The sequence below is a fragment of the Lemur catta genome, chromosome 1, assembly GCF_020740605.2.
Source record: "Lemur catta isolate mLemCat1 chromosome 1, mLemCat1.pri, whole genome shotgun sequence".
NCBI classification, from domain to species: domain Eukaryota; kingdom Metazoa; phylum Chordata; class Mammalia; order Primates; family Lemuridae; genus Lemur; species Lemur catta.
In genome coordinates, this window is record NC_059128.1 from 1,031,209 (window position 1) to 1,041,373 (window position 10,165).

At 63.4% G+C, this 10,165-nt stretch overlaps 1 protein-coding gene across 7 annotated transcripts in view; it reads right to left on the bottom strand.

The window, feature by feature from the left end:
* Nucleotides 1–7,629, bottom strand: part of MTA1 (metastasis associated 1) — a 41,159-nt gene extending 33,530 nt beyond the window's left edge. For 5 of the 7 annotated variants that reach the window (XM_045559159.1, XM_045559151.1, XM_045559142.1 and 2 more), the window contains exon 1: nt 7,412–7,487. In XM_045559159.1, the coding sequence (XP_045415115.1) occupies nt 7,412–7,439 (28 nt within the window). In that variant the 5' untranslated portion in view covers nt 7,440–7,487. Of the gene's footprint in view, nt 1–7,411 lie in introns of all 7 variants that reach the window. The other 2 variants (XM_045559130.1, XM_045559124.1) reach the window with 2 other exon arrangements.
* Nucleotides 7,630–10,165: the final 2,536 nt, after the last annotated feature.

Sequence of the window (10,165 nt, forward strand, 5' to 3'; positions counted from 1 at the left end):
GCAGTACGGTGTGCACATAACCGGTACACGCCCTGGGAAACAAAAAATTCACGACTTGCTTTACGGCAGCATTTGCCTTATTCCGGTGGTCCGGATCCCACAGTATCTCCGAGGCACGCCCACGCTGTATTTTCAGCACAATCCCAGCCAGTCAAAATGGCACTATTTGTTTTTTTGTTTGTGTTTGTTTTTATAGAAATCAACAAGCCAATTCTAAACTCTATAAAGTAAAAACCAAGTAACTAAAACAGGTTAAATAAACGATTTGGAAAAAGAACAAAGTTGGAGGATTCACACTACCTGATTCCAGGAATTACTGTAAAGCCACCGTAACCAAGACAACATGAACCGGCAAAAGCAGACGTGCAGATCGATGGAGAAGTACAGAGCCACGAATACATCGCGAACTGATTTTTGACAACGGCGCCAAGATAATTCAATGGAGAAATGAAAGTCTTCTTATTTTATTTTTTTTAGAGACTGGGTCTCACTACGTTGCCCAGGCAGGACTCACGCTCCTGGGCTCCTGTAATCCTCCGGCCTCAGCCCCCCAATAGCCGGGATCGCAGGCGCACACGCCGGGCCCGGCACGGGAACGACAGTCTCTGTAACAAACGGCAAGGGAACAACCGGACGCTTGTGCACAGAAACAAAACGTCTTAATCTTTACTCTCATGCAGAAACTTAAAATGCATCATAAACTTAAAACCCAACACCATAAAAATCCCGCAAAACAGGATAAAGTCTTTGTGATCTTGAATAAAGCAGATTTCTTAGATACACAAAATTCGCAAATTATAAAAGAAAAATTTGCAAAATGCTTATCTGATAAAAGACTGAAATCTAGAATATAAAACGCTCACAATCCAACAATAACAAAACCATAATGAAATTTAAATAAATGGGCAAAAGGGCTGTGTAGACACTCCCCTAAGGACATATGAATGGCAAACACGTGAAAAGATGCTCAACCTCATCTGTCATTAGGAAAATGCAAATTAAAATCCAGTGAGACGCCCAGCACGCCTATTAGACCATGGCACGAAAATAAAAACCGACAAGATCAAGTGTGAGGAGGAGACGGAGCAACTGGAGCTCTCACTCATTCCTGAAGGCAGGAATGCAAAATGGCACAGCCACTTTGGAAAACGATTTGTCCACTTCTTACACTGTTAAATGTAGGCTTACCATTCAACCTACCTTGGCTAGGTTGGGCATTTTTATCCAAGAGAAATAAGAACATATGTCCGTATACAAATCTGAGCACAAGCCAGGGGTGGTGGTACACACCTGTAGTCCCAGCTACTTGGGGGACTGAGGTAGGAAGATCATTGGAGCCCAGGAGTTCAAGGTCAGCCTAGGCAACAAAGTGAGATCCTAGACTCTTAAAAAAAATTCTGAGCACAGATGTTTATAGTGACTTTCCTCATAATCCCCCCAAACTGGGAATAACCAGAACCGTCTGTCAACCGGGGGATAAACTGTGGTACACCCATACAATGAAACAGTATTCGGCAAGAATAGAAAATGAAGTCCTGACACTTGAGTAATTCTCAAATGCATTACACTCCGTGAACGAAGCCAGACGGCTCCACGCTGGGCAGCTCCATTTACAAGACCTCCTGGGCAGCAGGCAGCCACGGGACAGGAACGGCGAGGGTGCCGGGAGCCGGGACTGACAGCCGTCGGCGGGGCTGCGGGGCTGCACTGGTCACGCAGCGGCGCACGTTTGTCCAGAATCACGGAACTTCACATGCAGGCGGGTGTGCCGTCTGTGGAGCACACCCCATAAACCTGACTGCAAGTCAAACACACAGGCCACGCTCCCTGTCGCGGTAACTGCTCTACAAAGTCGCCACCAGTGCTGAATTACCCAATTGCTCCGAGGGGACACACCCCTGTAGTAGGCTCCTGTGAGCCCCTGGCCCACGTCTCTGTCAGCCAATCAACGCGCGACGACCTTGCTTTTGTGTTTCTGCGTAAAGACGCCGTCTCTAACACTGCCCGCCACGGCCAGGGCTCCGTGGTCAGAGAGACAGGCACAGGAAGCGCAAACAGGGCTTTCCTCTTCCTCCCACTTGGGGATGGACGGAGTCAAGAGCAACAGAAGCAGTCTGCGGGAGAGCCTCGGCGCCCTGTCCCCTCCACTGCCACACCTGGGCAGTCCTGCAGGCCGCGAGCCTGGCCTGTCCTCGTGGGGCCTCCGCCTCCTCCGTGGCTCCAACCCCCCCGCCAGGCCTCCCACCCACACACCCCACTGACCAGGGGACCCCAGAGGCCCCCCAGGAACGTGGTGACAGCCTGGGAGGACAGCCAGCACCAAGGCCCACCTCACTGTCCCCACAGAAGTCCAGGAAGGGACAGACCAGACCCCCCCAGGCTGGGAGAAGGCAGCCCCTGAAGGCTACAAGCTCATGTACACAGGTGACACGGCATCTGCTACAGGAAGGGACATGTGCCACGGTCCCCTCATTCTCCTCTGAAGGTGGGGACGAGCCGGGCAGACCCAGGGTACACCTGGCTCTGGCTGACGGACTGGGACAGGCCTGCAGGCTCCTTTTCAAGTGGGCGTGGCTCACACAGGGTGGGTGTGGCTCACACGGGGCGGCCAGCACGGCACCCCCCACCCCACACCTATGTCCACGGAGGACTCAGGCCTTATCTGGGGGGGTCCTGAGCCTGACCCGGCTCCCCCTGTGGAGCTAAAGCAGCGGGCCTGGACCTCCTTGCAAGGGCTTGGGGGGCCCTGAGGCACACCCCAAGCTCCCCAGGCCTCCAGGGCTGCCCAGGCCGGGAGAACAGCAAAGCCCAAAAGCACCAGGCGGATTACAGGTGACCCCTGACACCGGGGAGGCTGCTAAGCGGTTTTAAGCAGGAGACTGAGCAGATTCTTGTCTCAGAAGGATCATCTCCTGAGACAGGTCACCCGACGGTGACGGCTCAGCCAGGCAGGGGCAGAGGCAGCCTCGGGCGGCTGCGAGGCCCAGGGAGGCAGGATGCTGCGGGAGAGTCGGGCGCCCCTGGAGAAGGCGCTGCCCTGGCAAAGCCGGGCTGGGCTGGGGTGGGACCCAGGGCCGTGCGGGGCGCGGAGGGCATCCTGTGGACGCTGGAGCACAGCGCACAGCAGCCTGGCCGCCGCAGACACAGCCAAGGCGCAGGGGCTGCACCTGACGTGGCTCACAGGTGGGCGCCGCACCCAGCCCAGGCCCCTGCAGCTGTGCCCACAGCCCCAGCACCGGGGGCCCAAGGCCTTGCCCCGCTGACGTTAAGGGACCCCTGTCTGGAGGGCTCAGGCTTGGGGACGCCACAGAGAGCCACAGCAGCCCAGGAGACAGCGAGCCCTGGGCAGGGAGACACGGAGCGACACTTATTAGACTATTAAATTCCCGGGAGAAGGCTCGCCTGTGCCGTACCCCAGCACAGGGCCTCAGGGTGGGCTCCCCGGGGAGTGGGGGCACCCCCTGGTCAGCTGGAGGCAGCCTAAGGAAGAAGGAGAACGGAGGCCGGGGGCGGTGGAGGCAGGTGGAGGGCCAGCCCTGGGAGATTCGCTCCTTTGGACCATTCTCTCCAACAGCCCATATCGAAAGCTGCTTTTTTATTAATCTGAGAATTCAGTGGCCAGATTTTCTCTCAAAACAATATGGAAGGCCAAAGGCAGGCACCGAACCCGCCCCCACCCTGGCGCAGGCCTGGGCCTCCCTGCCCAGCCTGGCGGAGCAGGAACCCCAGTGCCAGTACGGGTGGTGCTCAAGCAGCCCTCTCAGAGGCCGTGCGGGACAACCCCAGGACGTCACCCCCACCAATGACAGCCTTGCACCCCTGGGCCCCACGATCCGCTCCCAGAATTCCTGCTGCAGGCCTGCCCCCCGGCCCCATGGACAAGCAACCTGCTCTCCCCACCGCTGCTGCGTCCTGTTTGTTTAGGAGACGGGGTCTCCCTCTGTCACCCAGGCTGGAGGGCAGTGGTGCAATCCCAGCTCACTGCAGCCTCCACCTCCTGGGCTCAGGCATCCTCCTGCCTCAGCCTCCTGAGTAGCTGGGACTTCAGGCATGCGCCACCACGCCCAGCTAAGTTTGTAAAAATTTTTTTGTTTACACAGCAGTCTCGCCGTGTTGCCCAGGCTGGCCCCGTGGCGTGGGGTGTAAAGTAGGAAAATGGGCAGGACCCGAGTGCCTGTCGACGGGGGTGGTGGGCGGTTGGGCCCGCAGCTCCCGAGCAGCGTGTGCCTGGGGAGACCACGCGCTCGCCCCGAGGGGGCTCGGTGTGGGCACCGTCCCGGCAGCTTTTCTGTCACCCTTCACGTCCGAATGTCTGTCCATGGAAACGTCTTAGCCAAAAAGTTTAAATTTAAAAAAACCGCTAAAACAGAAAAATCAAATAAGCATTTCTAACAACACGATAGGACACTTATGATGATATAAACAAAAAAAGCAGAGCGCAGATTCTGTAGAGTACGATCTCAGGTACGTAAAACGCTGCACCAAAAAGCGCAGCCGCCGTCGCCAAGCAGCCCTGCGGGGCCCAGGGATTTCTGTCATCTTTGTATGTTAAAATAAAAACAAAAAGCCATCCAAAAGAATGGGTGTTAACTTCTTGCAATGAAAGGAAAAAACCCGGGGGAAATGGCAACAGTCCCTCCATCTGTAAAACCCCACACACGAGGCCAGGGGTGCTGGGTTTCCTGCTCTGTGTTGAATGCCACCTAACGTCTTCTTCGCACTAAGGGTACACAGAGAAGACACACTGCCATCGCCCTGGGCGGCCTCAGCCCACGATGGTTCTGGAAGCCCCCGGCCCCTCGGGACGGCAGAGCCCAGAGGAGCAGAGATCGTGGAAGAACCCTGACCCTGCCACCTGGCCTGGCCCGCCCGCCACACTCGCAGGCACAGACAGACGGCCTCTGTGCGTGGCCAGGTCACCTCCCAGGGAAGAAACGGGCCCTGTTGCCTCCCGGGCTGACCACCTCACCCAGCCGGGCGGCTGGCACAAACCACCGCCGGGCCACACCTTCTCCCCGCCCAGCCCCTCCTGGCAGGGCCTCAGGACAGCCCGAGAGTAAAATAAAGGGCGCCTGGATAACTGAACACCACATGAAGACTTTCTAGTGTTGTCCCTCGCGGTATCGGGGACATACACCAAGAAATTACCGTTTATCTGAAATTCAAATCTGACTGGGCGTCCAGTACTTTTCCTTGCTAGATCTGTGCCTCTACACGAAGGTCCCTGCGAGACCAGCTCGCCCTCCAGACGAGTGCCGATGTCCCCTCCCCAGGCCAGCGGTCCACCCGGCCCACGGGACCGTGCGGCTCCGCAGGCCCCACGGGATGCACGTGGGGTCCCACCCAGAAACCAGAGACAACCTCGCAGTTTCTTCTGGGGGGAGAGACAGAGTTGAGAGGAGGAGGCCTGCTGTCATACCCGCAGGGCGGGCGCCTGGCAGCCCCACAAGTGCCCCCGCCACAGCTCATCTGGCAGTGGAGCCAGGGCCACGGACCAAGGCAGCCCAAGACAACACGCACAACCCTGCCGGTGCCAGGGCCGAGGGACAGGCGTCCTAACCTTTCTGTTGTTCCTCCATCACAGAAAAAGAAAAAAGGACCACCTCTGCCTGCTACTGCCGGCTCAACCAAGCGGCTGCGGGGTCCAAGCCACTGCACCCTCACAGCACCCCAGTGCCTGGGCCAGCGAGGCCCCGAGAAGGGGAGCACCGAGAGGTTTGGGGAGGGCCGCGCAGCGCCAGGCGGGACTCCTCCCAAATCTGTGCGGGGCCAGAGAAGCTTCACCTCCAGAGGTGGGGCAGGGAGCGGCCTCAGTCTCCGACAGCACATCCAGGTGGGCACGAGGCATACCCTGGGGGAGCCGCCACAGGACACAGGAGGGCAGACGGACAGAGATCCTCTCCACACCACAGGGAAACTGAGGCACGGGGCAGTCTGGGGGTAGCCAGGGCCACCAAAGTCCACAGCAGGCAGGCCTGAAGGCCAAGCAACGGAGCCCACTTGCCATGGAGAATGTGAGTTGGGGTCCAGGCCTCCCTCCCCCGCTCCAGACTGGGACGAATCCAAACATCCACGTGCAGAGGGGCCCTGCTGGAGCCCCCAGGGGCTGGGCGCCCTCCGTGCCAGGGTGGGGCTGGAGGCAGGGCCTGGTGAGAAACCAGGGTCCCCGGGGTTGGGAGGCAGAACCAGAAAGAGCAGACCCCACCTCCCAGAGCCCCTGCGGCCCAGGCTGCTCCCTGCGTGTGGAAGCAGCCCACCTGTGTCCACACGGACGTGGCAAGGAGCAAAGGTGTGACCGTGGTGAGGCAGCAGGAGAGGCCCGGAGCCTCTGCTCAGGCCGACGACCCATTTCACAGACGGGTATGGCTCTGTGCCAAGGTCACAGGGCAGGCCTGACCACACCATGCAGGCGTCAAAGGCACCAGAGGCCATGCTCAGTGTAGACGGAGGGTCCTGGGGACTCAGGGTCGGGGGGCAGGCCAGTGGGGGCAGTGAGGACAGAGGTGACTTCTGGGCCAAGGGTGCAGCGGAGCCCACCATGCAGGTGGGGCAGGGAGGGGCTGGGCCTGGAGTTCACACACACAGAGGGACCAGAGGCCCTGTGACCCGAGGGAGGTGTCTCCGAGTCCCAGAGAGGGCCAGGCTCCGGTGGAATGAGATGGAGGCACACACAAGGCCACCGCACCACCCTGAGAAACCCTCAACTGAGGACCAGCCAGCCCCCAGGAACCTCCCCGCCCCCAACAAACTAGGGCAAGGCCAAGCCACTGGCTCCCTGGGGCCTAAGCAGCAGGAGAAAGGGGAGAAGCCCCCAAGCCCCAGCCCAGGGGGGCCCTCCTGTCTCTCCCCTACCCTTGCAAAGCAGCTCCCGGGGGGGCTGGGGTGAGGGGGAGGCAGGGAAAAGTTTGGGGTGACTTAGAGGCATGCTCGGGATGATGGCTGCCGCTGAAGACCCCCGCAAGGGAACCCTGCCGGGAAGCCCCTGGGCCCAGGCTGCAGGAGGGGCTGGAAGGAACGGGGCCCCCTGGCATCGGGCTCCCCACCCCCGGAGGAGACGCACCCCCGGCCCGCGACATGGGCGCCGGCCCCGGCGGGGACCCCACACCCTCCACAGCCCCCGAACTCCGGCTCCCTTGCGCCCCCCAAGACCACGTGCTCCTCAGGCTCCCCGCCCCGGGCCAGTCGGGCCCAGCGCCCCCGGCCCGGCCCCCGGGATGCTCCGCGCCCCCAGCCCCCGGCCCGGCCCGGCGGGCCGCCCCCGCCCCAACAGGTGGGCAGAGCCCCCGCCCCGCGCCCGCCGGGCCGCCCGAGGGGCCATTTTGGGCAGGGGCGCTCGGCGGGGCCGGGGCCGGGGCCGGGCCGGGCCGGGCCGGCGGCGGCCCGCGGCGCATAAAGGCGGACGCGGCCTTACCTCCGACCCTGTACATGTTGGCGGCCATGTCCGGGCCGGGGCGGCGGAGGGCCGCGGGGCGGCGGCGCCGGGCGCGGGCGGCCGGGAAAATGGAGGCGCGATGGCGGGGGCGGGCGCGGGGCTTAAAGGGGCCGCTGCTGCCGCCGCCGCCGCCGCCGCCGAGGCCGCCGAGGCCGCGCAGGGACGGGAGGGCCGCGGCGCGGGCGGGAGAGGAAGAGGAGGAGCGGCCGCGGGCGGGGAGGGGCCTCGGGCGCCGCCGCCCACCGCGCGGGCCGTTACCCGACCCCGCGCCGCCGCCCGCGCGCCCCTGCCCGGCGGGCCCCCCGCGCCCCGGGCCCCCCGTCACCTCCGCGGGGCCCCCCTCCCGTCACCTCCGCGGGGCCCCCGTCACCTCCGCGGGGCCTCCCTCCCGTCACCTCCGCGGGCCCCCGCGCCCCGGGCCTCCCATCACCTCCGCGGCGCCTCCCTCCCATCACCTCCGCGGGGCCTCCCTCCCGTCACCTCCGCGGGGCCCCCGCGCCCCGGGCCCCCCGTCACCTCCGCGGGTCCCCCGCGCCCCGGGCCTCCCGTCACCTCCGCGGGGCCCCCGCGCCCCGGGCCTCCCGTCACCTCCGCGGGGCCCCCCATCACCTCCGCGGGGCCCCCGCGCCCGGGGTCTCCCGTCACCTCCGCGGGGCCTCCCGGCGCCCCGGGGTCTCCCGTCACCTCCGTGGGGCCGCCCCGCGCCCCGGGGTCTCCCGTCACCTCCGCGGGTCCCCCGTCACCTCCGCGGGGCCTCCCCGTGCCCCGGGCCCCCCCCCGTCACCTCCGCGGGTCCCCCGTGCCCCGGGCCCCCCGTCACCTCCGCGGGTCCCCCCTCCCATCACCTCCGCGGGGCCTCCCCGCGCCCCGGGCCTCCTGTCACCTCCGCGGGGCCTCCCCGCGCTCCGGGGCTCCCGTCACCTCCGCGGGGCCTCCCTGCGCCCCGGACCCCCGTCACCTCCGCGGGGCCTCCCAGTGCCCCGGCCCCCCCCCCCCCCCCCCCGTCACCTCCGCGGGGCCTCCCCGCACCCCTTTCCTGGCTGGCCCTGCCAGCACCCCGGGGTGGGGGGCAGGCCTCTCAACACCACGCACCCCTGCGCTCCTGCCCTGGCGGGCACTCCCGGAGCCCCCGTAACCCTCCCAAGCACCCCGGGGTGGGAGCACCTCCACCAGGGCCTCTGCGCCCCTCAGAGGACCCTCCCCTCGCTGGCCAAGGGGCCCCCTGGGTGCCCAGCCTGTCAGCGGCCCTGGCCTAGAGGCCCACCCCACACCTCCCTTCCAGGCCTAACCTTTGCGGCCCAGCACAAGGTGGTCGGTGTCCCTGCCCCCCCCCCCCCCAGCATCATCCCTGGCTGTTGTGGCCTCCCAGAACTGTGACCTGGTGAGAGGGCCACCCTCCGAGGTGCCCCTGAGGCTGGAGTGCAGCAGGCCTGCTGGCCCCAGCCCAGACCCACCCGGTGGGGCGCTGGGAGGCACCTGCCATGTGTGAGTCTGTGTTTGCTTTTGTGCTGATCAAGGTCTAAGGAGAGTGGAGAGTCCAGCAGCCCAGATGCCTGTCAGGAAGAGGACGCGGCGTCCCGGATGGAGAGAAACGGATGGTCCCAGCCGGAGTTTGGAGGCAGGTTTGCTATCAGTGTCCGGGAGGTGTCCTGGGGGGCTCCAGGTTGCTGGTCTGTGCAGCACCTGGGTGACTGCCTGGTGTGGCCACATGAAGGTCTGTGGCTGAGGATGCTGCTGTCCAGTTAGAGGGAGGTCCCTGTGGGACGGGGGTGGGCAGGCAGGGCAGCTGGAGCGCAGGAGAGAGCCCTGGGGCTGCAGTGCAGGCTGTGGGCAGGTGCGGCGGAGCACTGAGGAACCGCCCTGTCCTGCTCCACACCAGACCCTGGCGAGGTGGGCAGGAGACCAGCGAGTGCCGGATGGAAGCTCGGTGGGGACCCAGGAGGGCTGTGGCCACAGCCTCGTGTTGCAGACCACACCAAAAAGGGAGTCCCTCCTGGTGAGCAGGGGGCTGGGGGCAAAGGGTGCACAGAACAGGTCACGTTTGCTCGAGACGGCAGGGGAAGAGGAGAGAGAGCAGCTCACGTCCAGGAGAGGGGGATGATGTGCAGGCAGAGTTTCCCCAAGAAGAGCCTCCCTCCCTCCCGCCAGCCCCGCCCTTACCCTGCGCCCTGCATCTGCCTCCGCTTCCGGGATGAAGCTATAGTGTGAGATCTCCCACCAACACCTAGCAAACGCACCAAACAGTTATCAGAAATGCCGAAAGATGCCCAGGCAGCTGTTAGGTATGGAGAGAACACAGAAACTTCATGCCTGTAGTGTCTGCTGCTGCCTCCATCCTTGAAACGGGACAGGCCTCAACCCGAGCACCCGGCCACATCGCGAGACATCATGGCAACATGAGGACTCTCCCCTGCCCCCAGCATGGACAGAAGCCCACAGAAGGACACATCCGTGGGGGTGGAAGAGGAGCGCCAGCCGCTGGGGTGAGGACGGGCAAGGCTGGCCTGAGGGAAACAGGTGTGGGGTCCAGCCTCCCAGGGAGGTAATCCCAACACCTGGCTGCTCCCCATGAGAGTGAGGACATGGCCCTCACAATGCAGAGTGATGCAAGTCACAAAAAAGAATTGAGAAGATTTCATCCATGTAGTAGCAGAGTGAACAGAGCGGCTTATGTCAGAAGAGGAGTGACTTGCAGAGAAGTCGCATGCTGACCACACCTGACAACAGAAAACT